A 27,987-nucleotide genomic window follows, 5' to 3' on the forward strand; every position below is an offset into this window, starting at 1 on the left:
GTGGACAACAGTTTATTACACAGAAAGAAACAGAGTAAGCTTTTATACAAATTAAAAAACTGTGACAAAGTATCATCTAAATATTACAGTACTAGACCATCTCTCAAGCTCTAATTTTTCATTTATAAGTCAATTACACAGGATAATTAATGCACAGGTACACTCACCCATCAATAAATACTGCACTGTTTAATACCCTCCAAAGGAGAAAGGCAGAAACTCAAGCTCATTTGGGGATTACTCCAGGCACGGCTGTCGCTTTGGAAATAACTACATTAAAATCCACGTACGTATATCCACCTTCAGGCACAGATGAATGTGAAGATCAACAGCCATCGTTAATAACGCGTTACCGTTCCCACCTGACACTGGTTATGGCCCCGTACAGCATCTCCCCGTGCCGTGAGACTGATACATCCCTCCAGAAGGGCTGTGTTTAAATCTCAACCAGAGATTTAAACTGGTTTGTCCACCACATCAGTGAGGCTCCGTTATTTTATCTGTTGCTACCGACTTCATGAAAAGCACTACCAGAATTCTTCTAAAGTAACAAAAGTTATTTCATGATGGGGATCTTAATTAAAGCAACAGTGCTTATCAGTGTTACCTGGGCAGGGAAGGCTGCTAGACATATCTGAAAATTCCCTTGAATTTTAGTTACCTCACACCCCGACGTTTTCAGACTTTCAAAGCATCAAGGCTTTTTAAGACCTAATAAAACATCAGTGTTCTCACACTCGTCCCCAGATACACAATGGCAAGTCACAGATTCTTCAGCATTCTGAAACAAAGCCAAACATTAAGAAAATTTACATGTATTTTTGACCAAACTCTTCAACCTGAATACCCAAAACAGTCTGGTGAGCAAAACTGCGCTTTCCTCAAGACAGATGAAACTATTTTGGCACGTGCAAGGGGTCTGTCTGCTCCCTTTGCTCCCCGAAGCAGCACAGCACCGTGTGACGGTGGCTCAGCCAGGTGTCAGCGAGGGATCTGCTGAAGGAGCCTCTGCCAAACAGAGACCTGGGGCTGGGAGGCCAAAGGACCCAGAAGAGGAGCTGACTTCTGGCATCTCATCTGGCGAGGGACAAGCTCCACCCTGGAGCTCTGGAGCCAAGGTGCAGGTGTAGGGCTACGTACAACGTGTCAGGTTGTGACACGGAGCCAGTGTCCCTCGCCTAAAGTGGCTTTAGCCTCTGTAATTACAGTCTGTGGGTGCTGGAATCTTTATCTGGGATTCTCACAGTTTAAGGGTAGACTTTTAGCATTTTTACTTGAATGACTATAAATTCATTTGGCCTGGAAAACAACCAAGTAGGGTTGGTTTGTTCATCTTTTAAAATCACCCCAGAAGAGCAGTGGCTGGCACCCAGGAACACTGTCCCTGTGCTTCGGCCTGAAGAGCCCCCAAGTTCTCACTCATCTTGCCCATTTATTTTTAGCCTTCGGCATGTCTTGCTGCGTGACTACCCATACAATATGTGGCTTCCTAGGAACGGGCACTTTTTCCTCACGTTGCCATTTAGTGTTCTTCCAGAACATGAAAAGATCACCTTTCCAGAAATCAGATCGTCAGGTGTCATGTACTCAATAGGAGGCTGTTAAAACATAAACACATAAAACCTTGTTTTAATGCAGTATCTAAAATGAAATCCCTGGACATTGAACAACTGAAACTGACAGATGGAAGAGAGAAAGGTATATTTATCATTTTGGGACCGATGGATTTTTAAAAATCATGTTAAATCACAGAGGACATGAAAATTAATTTTCCTGCCTAATTCTGTCAGTACTTTTTCCTCTGACAGCTATGCCTGTTTGTCCTGGTTTTGTATAGGATGAGCAATTCCCCTCTGAAAACAGATTTGTGAAACATGCATTTACAGTAAACCTTGTAACTCCAGTAGGGACTGGAGAGGCAACTGGGAATATCCAAGGCTTCACTGTCTCAAGAGAACCTCTGACCCCACAGCCAGGCTCTTCTGCATTGGGCCCCTGACGAAGGGAGGCAGCCTCCTCCCAGGAAGGCAGGATTCCCTCTGCTCGTGAGCTGCCTGATTGCCAGAGAGTGGAACAGCAACCTCTGCCAAGCTCAGGTTTTTCCTTCTGTCAAATGCCACGTGGTAGGAGAAAAAATTATAAATCGAGACTTTTTAGTTTCTAAATGTACCAGTCCAGCTACATCTCTCTGGGTGTGAAAAAATGTTCGTCGTATCCTCATTTCCAGTACCACCTCCAAGTCCTGCTGTCCCGAAGCCCCTGAGCTCCTGAAGGTGGATGAGCAGCGTGGAAGGTCCCCTGCTCAAGATGATGCTCTGGTCTGTTCTGAAGACATCGCAGTTACTGCTGTTTGGAGAAGCTGAGGCTGTCCAAGAGAAGGAATTCCAGTTCCACAGTGTCATCCGTGGTCTCTACTGGTACATTACTGTTCTCCACCGCCGGGGAGTAATCCCGTACTTCATGCCTTGAAGCTAATATCTGTGAAGTCCCGTTGCAGGAACACGCCTCCGGTCGCCTGGCGCTGCCTGGGCAAACACGGGTCGGCTGGTAAACGCCCGGACAGGAGCTGGGCTGGCAATGCGCGGGGACGTAGTACTGAGCTGCTGCTGGACTCGATTCGATTTGATTATGAAAAGGGTTATTAGCCACGCAACAGGTCTGGAGACAGTTACTGGCTTTGAATCCATGATGAAGGCCTAATTTAGCAATAAGGGGCTTCCCAACGTTAACTTCCTTTCTTTCATCCATTGTATCTTCTATTCCTGGATACTCATAGTGCAAGCAAACAGTGAAGATCAAGTGTTCCTGCAAAAGCGGGAAGAGAGGGGGGAATAAAAATAAAAAGAACGTTACACTTCCTCCCCCAATAAATGTAGAAAACACTTCAGGAGGCACAGTCTCCTGGAGAAGGAGACCAACCTTTTTAGGAGCTAAAGACTTTTTAGGCAAGACTCGTTCACTGAGGACCTCTCTTGGTTAATACTGGCTCACCTGGCAGTCTCACTTCTAGAAGCACTTGCATTACACCAGCTGCCAAAAGCAGTGAAGAGGAGGTACCAAGTGACATCCAGCACTGATGTGCGTGTGACACACAGACACACTCTTCAGTTGAGAGCCACGGTGAGCTGAAGGGAAACCCTTCCAAACACTGCTCGCCCAAGAGCGGGGCGGGATGGAGGGAGATAAACTAACATCTACATCTCCTGCTAGCGACTGTGTAAGATGTGTCTCCGGTCACGTTCCTCTGGTGCTACAGGGCACAGGAACGTGCCCACAGTGCAATAGCTCATCTTCACCAAAATAATCTTGTCAAAGCTCAGTATGGGCCTAGGAAATACAGAGTGCCTCGCACAACGGCATCAGGATTGCGCATGCGTTGACTCCCTGGCTTTGGGTTTTCAGCTAAGGAACTAAAGTCACTAAATGGTGCTATTTGCCATTTTTCCCTCTGAAGAACACGTTACTTAAGCAGACAACACACAGCTACCTCCGCAGAGCTGCAAAGCAGCACGATTAATCTAAACTTGTGAGGAATGACATGTATCTTACCCGTAGTTTCTGCAGGGAGCTGAGCCTGGTGTAGAGGCAGTGCTTGGGAAGGTCCTTTGACACTAAATAGCTTCCAGTTTCCTCGGGAGTTCCTTTATTGGCCTCCTTAGGATCCACATCCAGGTCCTGGTGCAAGAAAGAAAAGAGAACTTAATAGAAGGTACAGAATTTGTAGATCATGAAATAGTTAGAAGCATTTCCTTCTATACAGTCTGCATTTCCTTCTTCTCTAAAGGAAAGAAACCACCAGTCTTGGATTCCTTGTGAAGCTGTGAGACCGCTGTTAGTGGCGGGCAGAGGGGTTACGCTGGAGAGGTCACCCTCTTTGCTCATGGCTCCTGTCAGACTTGATGTGCTCGCTTCAGGGCTGCTCTTCTTTACGTGCTTTCTACTGTGAAGCATAGCGCTACAACACTAATTCGGTGGGCTAAAAATACACGCATTTATTATGCACATAAACTCAAATATTTTAGTCATAAAGCATCAGAAGTGTCCCGTTTGTTCTATCTAAAAAGGCTTTCTGCCCCACGTTCTCTTTCATAGACATCAAAAGAAGGGTTTTTGTCCCAAGGAGCTTTCTGTTTTGCTCTTATCCTTCACGCTACCACGATCAGCTGAGTGACACCAATAGAACTGGACAGGATCGCCCTGGCGCAAAGGACTCTAAAACTAAAGGTTGAGAACCCTTGTCTGCTGGTAGATGTGTCCTCAGCTCGTGTTGCAGCTACTGACATTTACCATCTTTAATTAAATGTAACAAATACTCGGTATTAAGACAACGAAAAAACAGGGAGACTTTGAGCTCAGATTCATTTCAATGTATTTTTATATATATTAAAAATAGATATTAAAAAAAAAAGTAAATGTAGGCACCTGATTTCAACAGTTCAGACCCATTTTATGACAAAAGATGCAGTTTGACACGGACAGAGCGGGAAGTTTCCCAGTTCAGTGGAAGGAGATACCCGAGACGCCAACAGGAAGCACTTACGAGCGGGAAGTCTGTGACGTAGGCTCTGCAAACTACTATTTCAGGAGGCTTCTTTACTATTCGCGTGTAAATTATCATGACGTTGGAGAACTCGGCTGCAAACCCCAGCTGGATCTGAACTCCACATTTGAATTCCAGATACATACTTTCTGGAAGCTCTGCAAATGAATAACACATCGTTACATTCTAAATAAAACTCAGCATATGTATTTTCTGTTTTTTTTTTTTTTTTAATTTTGTTTTTAAATTCAGAAAATTTTAAAAGGTGTAGACGTCTTCCTCCTGCCCTCCCTCTACCTATCACTTATCTATTTAGACTGAAGCAAACCAGTTTAGAAGTCCAGCGGGCATCACGCTGTTTGCTGGTACCAGAGGGGAACTGGCAGACACCGCCGGAGAGATGTGACCCCACTTCTGCCTCACGTGTCTCTTTCCAGTCCCTGTGCAAGGAGCAGGGCAACATTTACTGTCACTAGGATACAGCTTACTGACCCCAGAACTTGTTTCCGTACCCATCATCAGCTCAGTAAGGTCAATACGGTATATATCCAGTACACAGGAGATAGCTATAGCATTATAAGAATCTTTGAATTTGACAGCAGAACAGGTTTCAGGTTCATTTTTCCCGTTTCACAGCCTCTGCACACATTCACTAAGCCCAAGCCCACAGCACTTCTTTGTTATGTTTTGGATCTTTCTCAATCCACAGGAACACAGCTGGAAGTGCTCAAGGGTCACTGCCATCATCCTGCATCTCTGTGCTGTGCACTGGCTTCTCTGCTCCCACTGGAAGCAGATTATTTAACATTATCAGAGACATACCTTTATACAAATATAAAGGTTATTCTTTCCCCAAATTCCAAACACATTCTCTTCTATGCACGGCTTAAAAATAATAGACCATAAAATAATATTATGTTGTAATTTTTGTTTTGCATTTCAGTCATTTAACAGACAAGAATTCAGGGCTTGATTCCACAACCAAAAACCTGCATCTGTGGAAGGGGCTGCCGACACGAGTAGTTAAGTTTTAAAAACGCCACCTCTGTCAAAGAAACTTTAAAACGCACTCCAACATATTTAGGTGAAAAAAGTAAAAAGGTCTTAAAACCCCACTGCCCTTCTTAAAACAAGTGTAGAGAGCCTGGAACTGATCTCACCCTTATTTTAGTTTTCTTAGTTATATATATTGAAAACTCCTTTTCACTGTGCACTTTTACCACCCAGGTCAGTGATTTCACAGTGAGATTAGCGATGTCTCACAGGTGTCATTGTTGGACGCAAACAGGTTATCAGGAGACATCACGTAAGCCTCCCCTTCAGTGTTGGAGTGGTCTTAAATACATTTACTCGGGATGAATTCTGCACGTCCCTTCTTCATTAAAACCTCACCTAGAGGTGAACCCCAGCACAAAAGTCTCCAAGAGCTGAACGTGCTAACGGAGATTCAGATCGGAACTTGACTGTTTTCCATTTCCGTTCAGTATCCCACCCCACCCGCTGGAGACGATTACGGCAGCACATCCTCTCGTTCCCCACTGCGCAAGGAGGAGGATCTGAAAGCAGCCTGGACTGTACCGTGAGCTTTGGCCCACTGCAGGTTCCGTGCCAGAGACTCTGCAGAAGAGACGGTCTGTTGGATGGGATCGGTTAATGCCCGTTTCTCAGACAGGCTGCTGCGGATCTCCAGCGCTTGCTTGCCTTTGGTAAGGTGACATTTGCCCATATCTGAAAATAAGATGCATATGGTTTCTCTCAAAATCGATGCTGCTGAGATTTGAACGACATCAAGCGCATCCCTGCAGTGTTCCCTGGTTGCCATGGTTACGCCAGAGCCAGCACCGCCATCAAAACCGACAGTCTGAGAGTATTTACCGCTCAGCGACGTGCCCAGCTGGGGCTAACGCAGCGCCCAGGTGCCCGCAGGGAGTTCCGAGGGCTCTGCTTGTGCCCCGGCAGCACGCTCGCACGGATTTCCAAACCAGTTCAAGCAGCGTCACAGTAAGCACCTAATTAAAGTGACTAATTTCAAGCGTATGAATATTACCGTTGGACGGGATTTCTAAAGAACTGGAGGCGAGTGGAGTATTTCAGGGGTTGATAAGGAGGCCAATAGTGTTTATTTGACACCATCGCTAATGACCTGGATAACGGGACAGAGTGACCCCCAGCAAGTCTGCCAATGATTAAGAACTGGGAGGAGAGGGTGATACACCAGAGGGTTGTGCTGCCACCCAGAGGAACCTGTTCAGGCTGGAGAACTGGGCAGAGAGGAATCTCGGGCAGTTCAACAACAGGTCCTGCACGTGGGCACCAGTATGGAAAGGAGACTGACTAGCTGGAAAGCAGCTCTGCAGAGACGGACCTTGGGGATTAAAAAATCCTGGAAAATTTCCATTTATGAGGTGATTAAAAAATGCAATATTGAAGGCTGTTTACGTGGAACACTTTCAAGTGTCATCAGAGCACCAATGCACTAACACCCAGTATCTGGTGACACTGACACCGGCCGTCACGCCGCCTGACAGATCAGTCCTTCTCTCCACTGCGAGCTCAAGAACGAGACAAGTGACAGGTCACGCGTCAGAACATCTACAGCACAGGACAACAAGAATCAGGCAGCACAGGCGAAGCAGCAACAGTCAGCCATGTCCAGTCAGGACATTTGGGAAAGTGTAGGGAAACCAGCTGCTGGCAGAACCGTGACACGTTCCTATGGGGAAGCCACGACAGTGGGAGAACGTGGGATAAGAGCTAAGGAGGCAGAATATACACACAGTACAGACACAGTGTTGATGCCAGGACGAGTGGGCTACAGGGTTCTCTTTTCACAAACCATGAACAGTCAGAATGTCCTAGAAGGCAAGAAAGATGAAGGAAAGGGAAGATATTTGGGTCTGCTTCAAAACAAAGAGCTTCAGGAACGATGGCTTTAATGGATTTGAGCCTAAATCCAGCAGCTGGTGAGCCCCCAGCAGGAGCCCTGCTAGAGCTGCTGGGCTTGAGGAAACAGCTCCAGGTTCCACTGCTGCAAAGGAGAGGACAGCGAGTCCTCAAGTCGTTCCTCTGGATTTAGGTAATGGCAACATTCAGCAGTACTGTAAGCAAATAAAAAGTACAAATCTTAATGCAAAAAGCACTCTGCTTGACTGCACCTGGCAAAAGAAGAAAAAACACATCGCCCCGTGGAAAAAAAACCAAAAAACTTCAGCCCTAGGCTTTGGAATCATCAGTTCTACCACCTACAGATCCTATTTCTTCAGGATAGTTCTGAGATCTTCTGAAATGTTATTTAACTTTTCATGGAAACTTCGTGAAAAGTTTAACAGATGAGACTGAAGATACAGCATGGCAAGTGTGTTTCATGGGGTCTAGTCAAGCAGCACACCGGCTGCATGCAAAAGGACCGAGAATATACGCCGGACAAACAGGCAGACGGTCACCAGGATCCATGACATTTCAGTGTACATCCTGGGGCGTGCTGGACTCCTATGGCCATCAGTTTGACATAAACTCCACGCTCATATTTCAGCTAGTCCCTTTCCTCAGTAGAGCACCGACAGCAGCTCTGTCAGTTTGATCTCTGCATTTCATTTTCCACAGCCTGACCTGGTGACAGCAGAACTTCACTGGGCATTTAGGAACCTCTTGCATTTTTTCTGCTTTTTGGATCCCTGTCAAAAGAGCTTACCTTCTGCAACCTTATCCAGCAGCACAGTGATCTTCTTGTCTTCTAACAGACGGTCCTTCAAGAACTTCATGAAGATTCCATTGGCCAGCCCCAACTGTTGAATTTCAAAAGCTTCTGCTCCTTGGCACCTACGAGATCACCAATATCAGACACAGAAAAAACACAGAACCATTTGCAGGATTAAGATCGACAAGAGGACAAAAGGAGCAAAGTTGTGTCGGGAACAGGGAAAGAAACCCTGCAATTTTAACACCAGGTTGTGTCTAAGGCCACCTGCTCTTCATGTTCATTTGCCAGCACCTCATACTGGGAAGATTTCACTTGCAAACAAGCCACAGACCAGAGCTGAGGTCAAACTGTTTATATCAGGAGCTTAAATTTCTCAGAGAAGACTTCAGTAAAGCTCTTGTCTACTTCTATTCAACAGCTTTTGCACTTGACTTGAAAACTGATAGAGGGAGGTTATTTAAACCTCTTCAAATAGTTTCAAATGCAGTTGTAACTTTATTCTTTAGCTAGAATAAGAAACACAGGGGCCAATCCATATGCTACTACTCAGAACTACAAATTAATGAATTATTTAACACATTCTTTCTAGAAATGTAACTTGCATTAACAGAGGAGACACGTGACCGAAGAGGGTACAGCACGTAGGTTATAGTTAACCATCCGCTCCCCAGCACTTGACCTCCTGCCCAAGCTCCCGGGCAGTGAGTACAGTGAGGAACACACAGGGCACAACTGCCCCCTCCCCATCGGCACAAGGAAACACAACATTAGGGGTCTGAGGGCAAAATTTGCTTTTTTCTGAGTTTTTTTTCATCTCTAAGAAATAATACTTAGATGAGTAGAGCCCTCCTGCGGGTAACCATTAAAGAGAGATCAGGAGCCCAGTCTCTGGTTTGCTGGATGCAGTTCTCACTGGAGTTACCCTGTATGTGAACGGGAACGATACATACTGGGCATCATTACAAACCCATTTCCAGAGTCAGCTAGGCTGTGGAATGATTCAGAGACCTAAGTAACAAAGATAGTAGCGGGACACAGATACGGATATAAATTACTAGTCCTTTAACACCACAGCTAGTATTTTTCTGTAGAAGATTAGCTGTACGATCCCAATGGTCGCTTCTGGCTTCAAAACCTCTATGGCACAACAGGAGAAAAATTTCCTTACGTTGCATATCCAAAAACAATGTTGGCCGTAACCTTCAGGGCATCTAAGATAAGAATTGTGTCATCATATTCGTTTCTGCAACAAATAGAAACACATAAAAGAAAAATAATAATTTGAAAACTAATAACGGTAACAAACTCTACAGTTGTTCAAAACACCAAAACAGCAGCGTTCAGAAACAGTAATTTTTTCGCCTCCTACAATTCTGGAATGAATCCTGACGGCTAAAAGACACAAAGTCAGCATCATCCACACTCTGTGAAGGCAACGTAAAGACTCAGTCAGATCTCACCCAGTACCCAGAGGAGGGCACGACGTACTAACCAACAGTTTGGCTACAGTCTCTTTTAAAATGATTTCTGTTAATTAGCCATTTTAGATTATAACAACACCAATATTTTTTTCAATTTTTCAATTATTTTTTCTTCAAAACATGGTGTCTGCATGGTTAACATGAGGCTTATGGAGCCGTATTTTCTATTTGGACAGCAGACTGTGAAGCTGAACGGGGTGGCTGGAATTTCATTAGCAGTGGAGTCCAGAGGCTCACAAACACCAGCCATTTTCTATTCTGAAACACTCCTGAGAGAATTTTCAGAAGTGCTGACTGAAGAGCTGATTTCAAGTGCAAGTTTAATCAGGCATAGTAGTCTCTAAACATGGAAAGCAAATAGTACTTTGGTTAGAAAAATCCAATAAACCACTTGGTTTTTAAGCTCTAAATAAAGATACAACACCCCCAGCATAAAAGCAGCCCACAAAATCGACGCCTCTGAGGAGTTCGAAAATAAGCACTTCACTTGCGCCCTGCTGTGAAATTAACATGCCTTCGGTCACATGGGTTCTCCTTCCTCCCTCTAGTGATGAAGATGGTTTAACGATGTGAGGGGAAAGGGTCCTTTTTCTTCTTTAAGATGCCTAATTTCACTGCTATCTAGTAAGAATGATGCTTTATAACTTTTAAACATCAACAAAAAAAGGAGAAAGTAATGTCATTCAAACCAAGAGGCAAGCATGTGCCCATGGAAACAGTCTGATCACAACCTTCACGTTCCCATCCAAGGCCAAAGGCCAAGTCCGTCTGGGAATGAATCCTGTCGACTTCAGAAGCACCCTGGCACAGGCTGTGAACTCTCAGAACCCCGAACTTCCAAGTACAGGGAATTCTCAGCCTAGAATAAGGAGTTCTCCTCTGCGTGAAGTCCAGCTCTCTCTCAGGATCCCTTGCTGTTCTCCCAAAGTAGCTGTTCCCATTTATTTGTTCATTTTAAGAACAGGTTCAGTTTCAATGTGTTGCTGCAGTGAATAAACTGAACGTCACAGCTGGTTCCTAGAACTACAGTCATTTACCCTCGCCCTCTGTCGGGAAGCAAAAACATCCCTCAAACATCCAGCGTCAGTTCTCGCTGTTCATGAATGATGAGATTGTACCTTTTCCGACACATATCCAGGAGGAACACGTTCAGACCCGTTTCCTTTTCCTGCATTCGTTTGAGGATGTTCTGCACACACAGACAGTTTGCCGACCGGTAGGGATTTGGAGCATCAATAGGAACCATGAAGCTGTTCCCGTAGTTTTCGTAGCCGTGGCCCGCGTAGTACAACAGACCTGGGAGTGCAAAATATGTGTGACTGCAAACACCGGTCAAGAGCACATCAAATGTTTCTGTACATTTTAGCATGGTCAAAACCTCCATGCACTGTGTCCACACCACGTGTCTGCGGGAGAAGAGATCATTCAAGCTACTCCAAGCTGGTATCAACAGGCCTTTGTTAATAGGGGAAGGAAGGGCAGGCGGCGGGGGAACCACGTGAACAGCAACTTCACAAGACACAGACACAACAAATAAAATAAAAAAAGAAAATTGCTCATGCAACAGAATCAATCAGATATTTGCATCAAACACACAAAGTTAAATACTCTTAAAATGCTTTAGGTAGAGTTATGACTTCTAACAGAAATAATCTGTTCCGTAGAACATGTAACTCACAGAGAGGAAGGAGGAAACGTGCCAGCTGTAAAACATCTCCAGACGTGCACTTACAAAGCTCTGAGCGGCAGCGAGTCGGTGCAGAATTTATAGATGGAGGAAAAAAATAGCACTGAGCAGTCTGGATGGATGCTGTCATCTTTACAATTATTCTCCTTTTAACTTTTTTTTTTACTTACCATTAATCACTGGCAATTCTTAAAAGTATTTTAACTAGAAGAGAAATGAGAGAAAAACCTTGCTTGCACTGTGAAAGCATTTTGCAAGTTTTTAGTTTTGCTGTTTCCTCTGTACAGTCACTTTCTCCATTTCTTTTTGTCTTTTTTATTTTTGTTATAGGGAGGGATAAGAAATACTTTTACATTTAGAGGGGGGAAAAAAAAAAAAAAGAAGATTATTCCATGATGATATTTGGCAGGACTCCAGAGCACATTCCCAATGCCAAACTGCCAACAACTCGTTTTCAGTTGATTGCATCTACATCTCTCTGCAGTTACGGACTCACCACTCTTGTGGGTCTGCTGACCAAAGACATTCTTGGCGTGCTTACCTGGGGCATGAAGGATCATCTCCCCCACGTGTCAATACACAACAGTCTACTACATTTTAAGATATAAAAACTGAAATAAAGAATGCAATATCTTGGCATAATAAAAGAAAATAAAGAAAGCATATCACGGAATTAAAAAAAGCTTTTCTTAACCCTGAAAAAGGGAACTGCAACCTAGGGCTTAGATTTTACTTACACGAATAAAAATTTCAAATATTAAGGTCCTATCAATTTGCAGTAAGATTAGATGATCTTAGCATTAATAACCTCCACTGCCATGAAATGCAGGCACCAGAAGCTTGTGTGATTAAATGGAATCTTCCTGTTTTCTGTTCCCAGTGCTGCTTTTGCTTATCTGTGGCAAGTTCCATCTTCTAAGAAGAATTTTTATTTATCTATACAAAACACTCTGTGGGTCAGATCTTCAATTAGTATGTAGTGCTGTAGCTGAATCGAAGTCAGAGATATGACAATTTCTGCTGACTGGAGATAGGATCTTATGTCATTATTCTTACTAAAAATAGGTGTGAAATTTATGTCACTACAAAACTTGAATATTCAGAAAAAACAAAATAAGCCTTAGCCTGACATATCATATCTACATCAAAATCAGCTTGTGCAGGCAGGTACGCTAGATGTTTTCATTTGTTGGAGCTTTCTGTAATGAAAAGGTAAAAACGTCTCTCTTGGCACAGCCCTGCGCTTTTTGTAAAGGAATACCAGGATATAACTACAGCCCTTTGGACCAAGCCTTCGGCTCTCTCCTCCTCGTAAGCGCCCAGGTCATTAACAGCGATGCCGAGACCTCGCAGAGGGCTGCACTCGATCAGCAGCGCCCACCTGCTTTTCACGGGCAGCGGCGGCAGAGCCGGGATCAGCTCGGGCACCCAGGGCAAGCTCCGGGATGCACGGTCTCGCTGCAACCAGCAGCCACAGCGTCATTCATCTGCCGGAGCCGTGGAAAAGGGCAATGGCTTCCCTCAGTTAAAAGCTGGGTTTCTAAAGGGCACAGAATTTAAAGTGTACAATTAAAACCCTAAACAAATAGAGGTTCTGTTGGGCTATTTCTAAGATTCCAATGCAAATGGAGACAAGGTAGTTTCAAGAGAGTTAAAAATGAAGTTAAGCACCAAGTGCATAGCTCCAGGTCAGGCCCAAAGTTGAAAGGAAACTCATAAATTTGATTTCCACAGAGTTTGGATCTGGACCCAAATCAAGATTATATTTGAGGAGACATGTATTTGAGTGTATGTCAGATAAGTAACTGGGCTGACTGAAGGAAAGAAGTCTAACATAAAGCACAATCCATGAGAGTATTCCCTCAACGAACAGAAATATTTCAGAAATAACAACGTTTCTCCTCTGTCCTCGAGCAGGTGACTGCGCTAGGCTGATTTGATGAGTACCTGCAACAGTTAATATGTTGAGCTCAGGATCAGAAATAAACCTCTGCATACCAAAGCAAGCAGAGTAAACATGTTTGGAGGGGCTCGTTAGACACTCGGACACAACAATTTTAAGTGGGCTCAAGTTCCTCACAGACGTCAGCATCGAAGTGATATCTGTGTCTCCCTCTTGCCTTCTCTTTCTTTTTTTTTTTTTTTTTCTTTTTTTTTTTTTCTTTTTTTTTTTTTTAAAGAAAGCAGCCTAACTATATTTAGCCTTTAAAACACATGGGTCTATGCTTTTACCCTTTGTGGAATACAATATTAATTTCACCCTCCATTTAGAACAACACAAAGTAAGACATTAGAGGAGACAATCGCCATCACGTTGCTCGCTGCTCCTGCCCTGGATGAGCAGTGCCCGAAATGCCACTTTCCTGGCAGTGAGCAAGAATTACACAATGTCGTATCAGTATGTGTAGCAGGACTGAACAGAAGCAGCCACTACGCCTCTTCTGTTTGGAGCTGTGCCCACTAAAAATGCAATAAATCATTATCTATTTGTGCACTGACAGCACCTTTTATATGCCTTAAGCCATTAATAGCCACTGGCCAGAAAGAACAAAGTGACCGTTTAAATGAAAGTAGCTGCTGCCAGACACTCCTGAAAGAATGCTCTGCTCACCTTTCAGAAATATCAACTTGCTGCAAAAATACAACTGCAAAAATACGCCCTATAAGAGCTTTCATATGGTGCTGGTGAGAAACTCATTAAGGCCTTTCAGTACTTTATTTTCTAAATTCATGTCGACAATTACAGAAAAAAATGAAGAAGATGCAAGAATGCAAAAGCTCACTCAGATATATAAGCACATCTATTTCCCAAGGAACAAAAAAAGAAGACTGCTCTCAAAGTCTGCTATACTTCACTGCCATAATTAGTCCTCATGTCATGCAAGTTTTGGCTCTGACATAAATGTCCAAATGTCACATCAGCCAGTTCTGCACAGACAGCGCATCAGGTAACAGACCATTAAAAAAGTCACACTAAGAAATAATCTGACCTTGCGTTCCAAAAAAGAATCCAATCCTGTTTTCTCGGGTGGGCATTACTGTAGGAATTCTGCAATTTACATAGGACAACTGGCAGAGTGTTTTGGTCCCTGTTCTAAATAATTTCTAGTGCCGTTTATGCAACCTTAGCTTTTAGAAAAATGACAGAAATAGCAGTAGTCAGCAGCAAGCTCCTCAAAGCCCACAGAGGAACTTTCCTTGCGCTCCAAGCCAGGTCATTCTAGGCCTTTTCCACGCAGGATGTGAAGGTTTTTGCTCTGTGCATCAATTCCACAGTGCCCTCCCCCAGCCGGCACAGCCACCAGCTCTGCTGGCCTCGGTCCCTCAGAATCAACTCTATGCCGGACGGAGAATCCCAATGTACGAGTCATCACCTAAGGACCAAGGCACAGCAGCAGCAGCGACGCACACCTGACCCGGCTGGTTACTCATCACCCCAGTACAGGGCACCTCCTGTGCAGCGTGAACTTAAAATTATTATTAATAGTCTATTACAGGTAGCTTCGAAATGGATGGGTGATTCAAAGAACACAAACTTAGAGGGGAAAAAAAAAAAAGGATGTGTTAAATACACATCTTTAGTATGCATACTTTGCCCAATCTGTTCTCCTGTAACTTAAACCAAGAGCGATGAGATGCTGCAGTACAATCACTAGAGCGATGCTGCAATTTGAAGGCGAGAGCCTTGGATTTTTGTGGGGTGTTATTTGGGTTAATGAAAAAAATAGGAGGGCTGCTGCCTGCTTAAGCAGCATAAGCACTCTTGAGCTTTCCACCTAAAGTGCAAAGACAGACAGAAAGAATAAACATTACACTCTATATCCAGACCTTCCGCAGAGCTGTCAAACAGCAGTGGGACCCGAGTTCTGCCCAAACAGGAACCTGAGGATTCAACTCAGTGGAAAGTCCTTTACTACTGACAACTGCAGAAAGTCAGAACCTGAATTCCGTAGCTTATATTTTATCTGTTCTAAGATTAAAGAAACAATAACATTTTAACCAAGGTCAGAGAATGTGCTGGTGGCTGTTTTAAGCTTACTGCTCCCATTGTACACACAAGCTGTTTACCGTGAGGTCTGTTTTGCGATCACGTGCCTGAGCTGGCAGAGGCAAACACCAGATACATCACAAACCCGACCCGCTCCAGAAGGGATATCACGGCTTCTTACCGTACACTCCTCTGTCCAGGAGAAGTAAGAACTCATCCACTGCGTTTCGCATCTCTGACTCGGTGAGATCCAGCAAAGAAACAACTTTGAAATCCAGCTGTCTTAGCAAATTAGTCAGTTCATAGACGTCTACCATGGGAGCCTTGAGCCGGGGGTGATTCCAGTAGCTCATGTTTCCTATTAACAGCGCTACCTTGTCTGTGGCTGCGGGGGCAACGGGGAAACAGAACCACAGCACCGTTACATACTCCACGGGCTCAACACCTTTACCTTCAATTTCTTCTAAAGCAAAACCAGTATCCAATCGCACTTCAGGCATAACATTTTGTATCATTTTAAGTGTCATCCTATATCAACAAAGCAGCTCAGCCCTCTCCTCATCCAAAAACCAAACACCCGTTTCAGCATGGCCCGACAGCCAACACCTCTGAACCGTGACGTGTCTCAGACGGGATAATCCGCCAAATGAGTCACTAAGGTACCTCCCATTTCTTTCCTTTTCCTGAAAGCACAATTACTGAACTGCCCCATGCATGAGGAAATTTAATAAACATGAAAATTCTTATGACAAGTTGCCAAAGCTGTGGTTACCGTACTTTCCCCCAAAACTCAAATTTCCTTGTACTTCTTAAAAAACAAAGAGCCATCACACACAGAAGACCACTTCCACATCTCCAGCCCCCATCTTTTGTCTCTCTAAAACATGGTACATTGAAGTGGAAACTTTTACAGGTCAGAAGTAAAGAGTCTTCTTTGTATTTGTATAAGGTTGCCCAGAGAAGCTGTGGCTGCCCCATCCCTGGAGGGGTTCCAGGCCAGGCTGGACGGGGCTTGGAGCAACCTGGGCTGGTGGGAGGTGTCCCTGCCCAGGGCAGGGGGATTGGAACTAGATGGGCTTTAAGGTCCCTTCCAACTCTAACCATTCTGTGATTCTATGGTTTGTTAAGGTTTCTTTTGACTGTTGCTCTGGTTAAAAACAGTTATACAGAGACACGAGAAATTTACAAAATTCAGAGGGAAGTCAACCCGTACTCTCATAGTCTGAGTCACGCTCCTGTTGAGTTTAACAAAGTCAGAAGTAATTCCGTCATAACGGAACAAAGCTGCAGTGAAAGGGGACAGAAGTCACACGGACAGAAATGCTTTCGAGACCACTACCCGATTTTTATTCCAAAATTGCACTCCGAGTTACAGAAAGGCATTTAATCAAAGCAAGGCATTTCCTTCCTGGCTTATTACTTCTCCCCAACAGGAATTATTGTCCCACAGCTCTGGTGTGAACACCCTAAACCTGCTCTGGAGTCAGGAACCCCGCAAAGCTGGATCCAGGGAGGATCCCTGTCCACAGCCTCCAGCTCTAACCTTCCACCGCCTTCAAACAAGATATTTCCAACAGTTTTGCAGCTGGAAAACAGCCAAGGTCTTGAAGAGTGTAAACTATTTCAAACGGCAGAGACCGAGCGACAGTGGGATACTGTCACTGAAAAACACTTTTAGAAGTACAAGCTTTCTAATTAATTTAGAAAAGATGAGCCACGACTGGGAGCACTTACACTCCCTTCTCACAGTGATGGACCCGAAAGAGTGGTGACATTTTGAGAGAGGCCAGCAGCCTTTCCAGCTGGACTAGTATCGACACGACAACAGGCCTGACCACAGTCCAGTCTACCATGCAAATTTACGAATGTGATTAAAAGAGCCTATTCTCCAGCAAGTATTCTTCCTAACACACAGGCCATCCATCCATCTCGATGAGGTTGGGCTCGGGATGAGGGCATCCCCATGGCACGCAGAGGGAGAGCAGAGCCTCCAGGGACAGCACACCCCCAAGCAGACAGAGAACTCAAGCCTTCCTACCGCATCATCCCCTGTCCACTGTCTCCAACCAAAGTCACGGAGGAACGCACTTGCCCAGGTCCTGGCCAGAGGAATTTGAAACAGTAAACTCAAAACAGAGGAGTTGTAGACGCTGCACCCAGTCACTAAAAATACTGTTGCCCTCCCCAGCGTTTACTGCTGAAAGGGCACACAAGCAGTATAAAGGGCTATAAAACACCCAGAACATCCTTCCCCCCCCCCGGCCGCTCTTCACACACACCACTGTTATTTCACTAGCTGTGGTAGAAGCAGCAACACCCAGAAGCAGCAAAACCTATTTCCTAGCGATGAGATACATAGGAGCATTACTGCTATAAAACTACTCACCGACAGGTCTGTGATGTGATTGTTCCTGCAGGTCTCCTTGAAATAGATTAAAAGAGCAGATTGTCAGTAACTACAGTCACAGCTGCCAATGTCCGCAAATGAACTGCGTGTTCCACACAGCCATAGTCTATTGGTCCTGCTTTACCTAGTAAATTATTAGCTTAAGACAAAAAAAGTACTCATTTTTTTGGTTTGGTGGGATTTTGGGGTGTTGTGGTGGTGCTGTTTACCTGATTTCCTTCACCCTACTCCAGCAAACATAGCCTAATAGGATATGAACGGCTAGTTCTATAAATTAATAAGTAATAGATGCTCACGGTGCAATTGTGATTTGAGATTTTGGGAACACGGTATCAGGGATAATCCCTTCTTGAGCACAATTCCAGATCTACGTTTCTGTAACAAACATGAAACAGGCTTCAAATCCCATCGGCTCACTCCAAGGTTAGTTTAAGAAAGACACCAATTCAATGTATCATGGGTGACAGCCAGACACCCTACATTTTTTCCCACCTTATTCATCTGACAAGGCAGCAACGTACTAAAACTTAGAGACCAAAGAAGCCACAGACAAGAAAGCAAAAGAGAGTTTCTTCTGTATTTGTTTAAGTATACATGCAGTGTAAAAGAGCAGCTTTGTGTGATTTGGCAGAGGTAACAGCAGCCCCATGATTCACTGTATTCTTCAAGGTAATTTATTGGAACCAGAAAGCTGTGCCGCTCTTAACACAGTATCTGCCCCTATCAAATCCCCAGTTATAAATACATCCAAACAACATAAACCACCCGTTGTAGCCCAGCTAGGCTCCAGTGATTTGTAACATAAAATGAAGATGCAAAATTAAAGCGTTTCAAAATTTGTCCCTTACCTGGTTTTTGAAGATCACTTAGATCTTCTGTGAAGAAATATACCAATAAAATCATAGTTTAAACAAGAAACAAAAAATACACTGTTATTAATAAAAGTATAATTGTCATTCCATAATTAATAGAAGCTAAATATTAGAAGACAAACTACCTTTCTAAAATACTTTTGGCTTTGCATTTCTGTAACCTTTCGTATGTTTATTCCACATGCAGAGAAGAGGAACTTCTACGTCAATACACTAAGCTATGCCTGACACAGCAGTACGATACAGGAGATCTTGAAACAAAGGGAGAAACACACGCGATACCTCAGTCTCACGGGCGTGCAAGCAGCTGAATGAAGAAGGAACAAGGGCCAGAATCACCCTTTGGAAAAACAGATGTTAGAAGGACTGCTGAAAAAGCAACATCCTGAGCAAGAAATCTTACTTTGTAAAACCATGCGTATTCAGAAAGACTTCAGATACGATTTTCAAATGTTCTAAGCTACCACGTTTCACGTAATTATTGTGAGAACGCTGGAAACCATGGAAAAGAAACCCCTTTATCTGAGCCCCAGAGGTGCGTCAGAGCAGGGCTGCTCCAGGCCAAAGCCCTGGGAGACCTCTTCAGACACAAAAGTGGGCTGGAAAAATTGCTGGAAACATGTCTCGCAGAGACAGAGCTGCTAGAGGAACCAGCTCTGTCCAGCTCTCTAAGGTCACCCAGGCTCCTAAACATCTCGAGCTTTTCTTGCAAGGATGTTGCTTCCTGAGCCCAGCCAAAGAAATCTCAGGATCTTTAGATTTCCCTAGAAACTGTAAGCACAGGACACAAACCCAGTGAATGCCAGAAGAAAGTCACTTGGTCTTCCTCCTTGTCATCACGGCAAAGAGGAGAGAAGCACAAGCAGAAGGAAGGTTGCATCACACATCAGTGCTTTAAAATAGACCAAAGCTCTTAACCCAGACATGCTTTTCAGCAACATGCTCAACGATCCATCACTCCCATCATTCATTTTCGAAAATTGATTCACAACTAAAGATTTACTTTACCTTCTGTGCACTCCACTGCCATAGCTTTCCTTCCTTGGGTTTTAAGAGGGGGAAAAATTGGAAGACAATTGCTCTCAGTTATGAGAGCACACAAAGTGGAAGACAAAGGTCATTTGGTTACTATAAAAACCCAAAGCAGTTTACAGCTGATAAAGCTCTAAAAATTCATTTGCTGCAAGCAAGCGTGGCTATTTTAACAAACAGAGAAACTAAACCACCAGAAGGCTATATGCTTGGCTTAATACTGAAAGCTTCAAAAATAAATACTAACGATAGGTAAGAAATTGATAAATCAACTGACTTATATCAAACAGAAAAACTCCTTACCTATAATGACTTCTATCTTCTGGCTGTCTTGATCTTCCTGGTCATTGTATACATGGCACCAGTATGTCCCCTGATGTTCCACGTCCACATAAGTTACCTGAACGAGCATCATCACAGTCATCCCACCAAACCCCAAAATAACATCTCTATCAGTTTCATTTCAGCCCGCCAGCAAGAAAGAGTGAAAACTGAAGACAAAGCCTAAACAAATCCAAAAGCTGACTCTTTAGTGAGCTGGACAGCACGAGTGTTCCAGGAACGCTTGCAAGAAAGGAAGGAGGAATGGCAATCCATCTCACAGGCTTGAGATGCATTAAGCACCGAATGCCTTGGCTCATACAAATCAGTGCTTTGCAGTGCAGGAAAGAGAGAAGCTTTCACTTTTACTGATACTTAATCTTTGTTATCTCGATACATCCACTATAGCCTTCCACCCCACAACTACAACCTCAGACATGTTCAGGATTAAAATTATGCACCCGAGAGCCTTGGAACAGTATGGGCAAGTGAGGAACAACAGAACAGGAGAGCAAAGAGGAGCATGTGCTTCCACAAGAGGTTATCGAGGCTACGAAGAAGTTATTTTTTTCAAGGAAATGTATGTGACAAGTTAGAGGTGGTTACAAGTTGGTCCCCCAAGGCTGGCACTTTGCAGTAACTTACCGTGTAGACATTTTTGCTCCCATTTGCCAAGGGAAATCCATTTCGGAACCACTGGTAATGGGGAATTGGGTTTCCAACAGCTCCACATTCTAGTACCAAAGCATCCCCCACTGCCAGGTTTTGTGGCTGAGGCTGAACACAAATGCGCAGCTTGTTCTCGGGCAAACTAATTAAGCTCCCTTTAAAAAAAAAGAAAAAAAAGAAAAACAAAATAAAAGAGAAGAAAGAGTGAGACAATCTAAGCACACACAGACTAACAACTGAAAACATTCAGAATAGACTGTGTGCGTCCAGTCACTAGCCAGTTACAACAGGTAAACAGATAAACAACAAGAGTTAAAGAATTGCTTTTTTGGTCCAAGAATCCTCTGGGAATTAAAAGGATCTGAGACTGTGTATGTTTTCCATCTGCCTATTCTAACCCACCACTGTGGCACCTCATTTCTCTCCTGCTTTTGTGAGCAGTACAAGCGCCCAGTAATTGGATGCCGCATTGTTAGTCAGCCCTTTCCCACACCTGTGCCAGACAGCAATGGGGACCCACGTCCCTCTAACAAGTGGGAAGACAGACCTTCAGAAGACAATGTTTTTGCCACTCACCATGAGATGAGCCTTGGAGATCACAAACTTCAAGTCGTGCCCACCGGCTGAACACAAAGGCAGACTCACTGTTCACTCGGCAGATGTAAAACCCAGAATCGTTCACACTCACCGGATTCAAAACCAGCTCTGGAGAATTGCCATGGGGAACCTGAATTACAGGTGAACAAGAAACACTTAGATTGATTCAATCCAAGCCAGGATCAAACATTAGAAGATTTATTTCAATGTCCACAACACCAGCCTCAACTCCTTCACTTACTTGAAACTTTTGGATGAGAAAGTCTTGTTCTACGTATTTAGTAGCTCAGAGAGAGGCTTTCTTCCAAGAATAATTCATATGCCTCTATTTAAGACAACTCTGAGCTTTTACAGCAGTTGAACAACTCTTCCTGAAATTAGTAACTTTTACCTTTCTCCACAAATAACTCAGAATAATTGCTTAAGCACTACTCCAACCAGTGCGAGTGCTACATTCAGCTCTTGTCTTAAGATATTCAGCTATGACCAGGAAACTCTAACATTCTTTTACAGAAAAATATTTTTTCACTACATCTATATTTTAACTGTAATGAGCAGCAAATGACTGTAATCATATTTTTAAGCCATGTTTTGAATGATCTAGATAAACCTTTAGAAAGGTGCAGAAAAGGAGTTAAAAATGCAATTCCTAACAGCAATTTAAAATACTATAAACTTACACTATTTTTAAAACTGCAGTATGTACAGTAAAATAACATTAAGAAAAAAGTGCATTCATCTTGCAGAAAAATAACTAGACCACAAATACGGGGGTAAGTGCTGCCCTTCAAATTCCAGAGACCCCAGCTTTCACTGAGGAAGCCTGTGGCGCCCCTGAGCTCAGGCCTTTGACTGCTCACTCTCAGGAAACCAGTCGCTGTCTGTCCCAGGCCAGCAGTGACTGGTGTTTGTTCCAGTGTGGCAGGTTCTCAGTAGCCTCTGTTAAACTTCTCGGTAGCCCAAGAGGCAACTAAACTTGCCATTTCCTTCCTGTCACATTGCAGGATTTGCCTCCAAGGATGGAGTGGTCCAAATATAAGGAACCACCTTATTGGTTTAGCACATTCATAGGGTCATTATGCAGCCTTTCTTAAACTTCTGTTTTTATTAGTGTATATATAACAATCTTCTCTCCTTGTAAATAAGAGTCTTAAAAAAAAAAAGTATTATCCAAAATCATTACCTATTCTTTTCACCACTTAGAAAATCCATGTTCTTTATCAACTCTTACCTCTTTTTCCTGTTTGAACCACTGGTAGTGCACAAACGGGTGTCCTGCTGCCCAGCAGCATAGCTTGACGACCTGCCCAGAGAGCACTGCTTGAGAGTCGGGCTGTACAACAATCTTTATACCTTTAAAAAAGAATTTACACATAGGAAAGTTATTAAGAATTACAATTCCAAATTTAAATTTGCACTTAAATTGTCCTTTGAGCAAAGAAAGTCTGTTGTTAAATATACTTGAAAATAATTTGTACGGTGTATGCACACAGTTCCAATTAGTTATATGACTTTAAGACACTAAAAATTGTCTTCCATTAACACCAAATCCACGCTTAAACTGATCAGGACTCTACAGAGTTTATGGAAGATTTATATGAGATCATTCAGCCATTTTGACTTTAGGATACTTCAGTTCCTCTTGCTCTCTACTCGCTAACGCAATAATACTTCAATGGCATCACAGATCCCTTCTGGGAAAGGTGTTCCCAGTTTTAAGGGTTTGCTCTCCCAACAACTTCCTTGAGCTGTTCATCTTCAGATTAAGCACAGCCTGAGGGATGGATTGAAACAGTAAGAGTTAGTTTAACTGCAACACAGTGCGTTTTTCTACTACTCCTCACGCAACCTTACCAGCCGCAACACTGGTTTGGGATTGATGCCTTTACTCCTGTAGAACTCGGGGCTGGGGTTTCTTCTGCCAGGTAAAGGTACATTCCACTGCAAATTTTACCTCACCAGACCATAGCGTGAGCTATTAAATTCTGACCCTGGTCTGATATGATCCGGTTGTTTTCTTAACCCAGACCGTTCCAGAGACCTAGTTACAGCATGACCCCAACACAGAGCCTGGTACAACCAAGGTCATCAGAAAAGAGGTGGTGGGAGGGAGGCGGGGGGAAGGTCAACTGCAAAACAGACACTTTAACCTCACAGTGGTTATAATACATGGACCTATGACCAAGGTATCATCACATTACATTGACCAAGACAAATGGGAATTATATTATTTCAATTTAAAGGACAAAAAAATTAAGACAACTTGCTCTTTCCAAAGACTTCCAGTTGTTTTTAAAAATCTCTCCTGATTTGCATTGCTAATACGTCTTAAGAAAGTAGTTGAGAAAAACAAATTCTCTGGAAGATTAGCATTTTGCACTCCTTGGAAGTATTACAAACAACTTCTAAGAAATCTGATTCATAATTTCTTCACAGTTTCATTCATTTTCCTGCAATTCTTTCAGCACTAAGCTACTTCCTGCAAGCACCACAGAATTCTATGGTTCAAAAAGAAAACCTTCTGGCTCAATCTTTTGAATGATCATAAAGATACACAAATACTTCTTCAATTTTCACTGGAAAATGCAAAGCTCGAATTTTACCATGAAGGACGGCAAACTGACATTTAGGATTACCAGACTCTGAAATATGCAGCGTAAACTAAATACTCGTCATCTTAACTATAACCCGAGTGCTGCGTTCTTAGCTTACACACTGGGAAACATTCGCACTCATTTCTGGAAAGGCAGCCTCAGTTACACTCAGACCCAAGTGCCTAAACCGCCGCAGAAAGAGCCTGCAGAGGAAAAACACCCCTTTGGTCTCGTTTCAATCACCACAACTCAGCAGGGCTGCACGAGGACTAGACTGTAGTACCATCGATCGCGTATCCAGGCTTTTTCCTTCTTAGCCTGGGAGAAAGCTCATCGCATTTCATCCGTTTCCAGCAAGTTCACAACATGACAAGATGAGAAAAGGGAAGAGACGAGACAGAAAGGTAACCCAAGGAAGAAGATGCCTAAGCTTTCTCGCTACCAGAAAGGAGTAGTTTTAAAGTTATTACTTCTATTTTGTGTCTTTTTAGGAAGAAGATCTTCTACTGCATTAACCCAATGTGTCAGGGAAGACTCATGCTGCTGTACCACCAGCTCCCCTCTCCCTGCCAGGCCTACGGTGCTGTACTTAGCTGGACTAAGCTGGCACGTAACTCCATCACACCCCATGGTCCTCCTAGGACGGTAAGAAGCAGCAGCCTTAACTAGATGAAAGAGCTGCAAAGCATTACTATAATTTACCTGGAAGATTCTAAGGTTGTCTTAACAACGGTTCTCAGCCCACGGCTTCGTTCCTCAGACTGTCCCAAGAACAGGACAGCTATCAGTATGGCAAGGAGCTCGCTAGTCTCATTTCTACTCCCGGCTCTCAAGACCAGCTTTTGTGACTGCCCACTAGGCTGGATTTCACCACATCCCAAAGCAGGAAAAAAGGGCCCTGGTTTAACCCGTGAATTCCCTTGTTGCTTGTGTTGCCTCCACTTCTAGACTTTTTGTGAAGAAGCGAGCTGAATGGGTTAGCGGAAAATAACCTAGTTCTATCTAAATCAGTCTGGTTTTCTGTCCAATTAACAAGTGGGACCGGATCCAATATGCACCAGAACTGGCACTAACTGGACCCCTCCCTTTCAATCAGGACAAGCTATGAAACGTAGTTAAAGCCTGTAGCCCATACAGACGGCTGGCAACACCCCTTGTCCTTTTACCTCAACCGTGTCAGTGCCATAAGCATCTCCTGAAGGCACAGCCTGACACAGGACCCGAGTCAGCACCTGCCATACCCACACAGCCAGGTCCATGTCTGCCCTGCGTTAAGCCTGCTCATCTCTCCTTGGCTTACTTTTAACCTCAGAATCACATCAGCCCACTACTATGGTAATTACACGAACACCAACTACTAGATGTTTTTACTTACTGTAGAAAACAAATCCTCCGGTGCTTCCAGTGCAAAACAGGCAGTTGCAGGGAAAGCACAAACCAGAACTAACCTGAGTGGCTGAGGCACTGGAGAGCCTCCGTGTGCTCCAGCGCCTGCAGGAACTCCACCAGCTCCACCACAGTGCAGCCCCGATCTCCCAGAAGCTTCAGCAGGCTCCAGCTGGGACTTCCTTCTGGCTCCAGCACCTTGAGGGAACACTGCTCTAAATCCAGAGGGCTACAGAACAATAGGAGAAAGACACAGTGGCACAGACCTCCTTAGTGCTTCTTCCTCAGAAAGGAGCCGGGTTAAAAACCACTTGTAGACACACAAAAAACCTGAAAAAACCCAGCCCCAGAGAGGGGGAATTCCTAGCTGATTTGGACATATCTGCAGTACTTCCTTCAAGTTTCAGGAGTTCAGAGGTTACACAGTGACACCTCTACAGACAGAATGCGGTATTAGTGAGCTGCCTGCTACAAAACGAGAGATGCTCGTACCTAACAATTCTGCCCAAACGTATTAAGAAATCTTCTAATTTTCACTTTTTAAAGTCTCAGCAGAAAAGCAAGCACAGCATCTTTCGTTTTCATGTGCCTAATTCAGAAGCGGTAAAGAGTGAGTCAGAACCTAACTTGAAAGCCCAGGAAGACTTTGATTTTCAGAGTACTTGTTAAAACAAGTGGCTGCTGCAGCGTAACTGATACGCAGACCTACTGCCACAGCGCCGCTAACTGCTCCAATGCCTTCATCCCCAGCTATAAACATGCAGAGTTTTAAATTTTGGTGTTAAGGCTTCATGCGCTTCCAATCACAGCAGATTAAAATAACACAGATAATAAGGAAATGAACACAGCTATGGAAAGGGAATGCAAGTTTACGTATTCCCACTAAAAAGATTCATCAATGTTTCCTGCATTAAATCACAGTGCCATGCAAACCTAGAGGCAAGATATTTTTGCTTATCATGTAGACTTCTGTGGTATTTTACTGGTTATTACAGAGAAACAAACCGAGCAGCAGGCCCTACAGAGGGGTCATTGTAATCCCCAGGTTCTGTTTCCCTGAATTAATAAATACAGCTATAATACAGAAAGGACACATCTTCATAATATACATTCCGTGCTGCACTTGAAAAGCCTCATTTTTTGAGGTACCACCCTCTGAACAAAACCTTGAGAAGCCACAGGAAGTGAAATGATGAGGAAGCGACCTAGAGAATGGGAGCCGGGCAGCAAGAGCAGAAGAAAATGAAGGTGTTTACCCTGATGGAGCCCAGAGGAGCTACAGGGAAGAGTCACAGACATTCTCCGTGCTCCCTGTGCCGGGCAGGCTCCCTCGGGTTGCGGGGAGCCGGGCGAGGAACCAGGGGATGCTCTCCAGTGGCAAAGCACAGCCCCACGCTCCCTGCGGCTTCCTCACCCGGAGCCCTCGCCTGGGACTCGGCCAACATCTCCCAGCGACGGGCTGCGCCTCCTCCGTCCCGTCCGCCCAGCCCGGGGGCTCCCCTCGGGGACGGACGCTCCTGCCCTCGTACCGGCCAGGTGCGGCTTCGCGGCGGGGACGGAGGGTGTCGCCAGCGCAGGCCGGGTCACCCCGGGTCCGGCGGAACCAAGCGCGGGGCTCGGCCGCCGCTCCCCGCCCCGGCACAAACCCACCCCGGGCAGCCGGAAAGCGCAGAGGAGCCCGCACCCGCTTCACCCCCGCCGCTGGCCGGCCACATCCCTCACCGTCCCCTCCGGCCGGCACCACGGCCTCAGCCCGGCCAGGGCTGCCCCCGCCGACGCCCCGCCAGGCCGCCCTCACCTCAGCCGGACCCTGCCGCGGCTCCCCGCTCGCTGCGCCAGGTCCCGCCAGCCCTTGCCGGGCGACGCTCGGTCCAGCAGCTCGCTGAGCCTCCGGAGCAAGGGCTCCGCTAAGCGGCTGAGAGGCAGGGACCCCCCCGGGGCGCTCCGCACCGGTTCCGACATCACGCCGGCTCCTGCCTCCCCCGCCGGCTGGCACTTACGGGCCCCCGCTCGGGGCGGCGCTCCCGCCCGGAAGGACGCGCCGAGGCGCAGCCGCACGGTGCGGCGGGGCACGGACCGGGGCAGGGGCCCTCAAGCCCGGGACGGCACGGCCAAGCCCGGCCATGCCCGAGCCGCGCCGCCCCGGGCCGGGCCCGGCCCGGGGCGGCGCGGCTCGGGCATGGCCGGGCAAGGGCGGTGGCCTCCCGCGCGACGCCTCTTTCCGCCTTCGCCTGAGGGGACACCCCCCCGCCATGTTCGTGCCCGGGAGGCCGGTGGGCCTTGGGGAGGGAAAGGTCTCTTCCCTAAGCCCGGCAGTGTGCCGTCCGGCGCCGCTGAGGGCGTGAGACAACCGGTCAGGTGTTTGTTTTTACCCCGTTTTGAAGCGGGAAAGGGGAGCGTTCCGGCTTCGAGGCCTAGAGGTGCCCTCAGTGTGGGCAGCTGGCGGCTGAGGGGGCCACGGAGGAGGGCCTGGAGCAGAGCTCCTGTGAGATGGAGAGCAGGTGGGCAGAGGGGTAAAACAGGGAAAAATCATAGAGCATTGGGGGCAGGGGTCTCGTTTTGAGGAGAAACAGCTTTATCTAATCATAGCCAACGCAGCCATGGGCTCTGTGACACATCCTTTCCCCCCAGGCTGCTGCCAGGTCCCAAAAAGCAAGTGCCCAGCTTAAGGGGTCAGGCACCTTATGTGTCTCTTAGCAAGGGACAGGAGGCA

General features: G+C 45.2%; 1 protein-coding gene across 1 annotated transcript; it reads right to left on the reverse strand.

Moving 5' to 3' along the window:
* On the reverse strand, nucleotides 1–27,322 carry LOC141477009 (mucosa-associated lymphoid tissue lymphoma translocation protein 1-like). The gene is made up of 17 exons (XM_074166018.1): nucleotides 27,073–27,322; nucleotides 25,337–25,503; nucleotides 22,526–22,647; nucleotides 21,274–21,424; nucleotides 20,674–20,852; nucleotides 20,011–20,107; nucleotides 19,684–19,716; nucleotides 18,652–18,678; nucleotides 17,783–17,818; nucleotides 15,578–15,781; nucleotides 10,840–11,017; nucleotides 9,409–9,483; nucleotides 8,232–8,359; nucleotides 6,119–6,268; nucleotides 4,541–4,698; nucleotides 3,550–3,675; nucleotides 1–2,805 (listed from the first exon to the last, which is right to left on the reverse strand). Exons 1-17 carry the CDS (start codon nucleotides 27,234–27,236, stop codon nucleotides 2,341–2,343), a joined length of 2,460 nt encoding a protein of 819 aa, XP_074022119.1. The 5' UTR covers nucleotides 27,237–27,322; the 3' UTR covers nucleotides 1–2,340.
* Nucleotides 27,323–27,987: the final 665 nt, after the last annotated feature.

The sequence above is a fragment of the Numenius arquata genome, chromosome Z (assembly GCF_964106895.1).
Source record: "Numenius arquata chromosome Z, bNumArq3.hap1.1, whole genome shotgun sequence".
In the NCBI taxonomy this organism is placed as follows: domain Eukaryota; kingdom Metazoa; phylum Chordata; class Aves; order Charadriiformes; family Scolopacidae; genus Numenius; species Numenius arquata.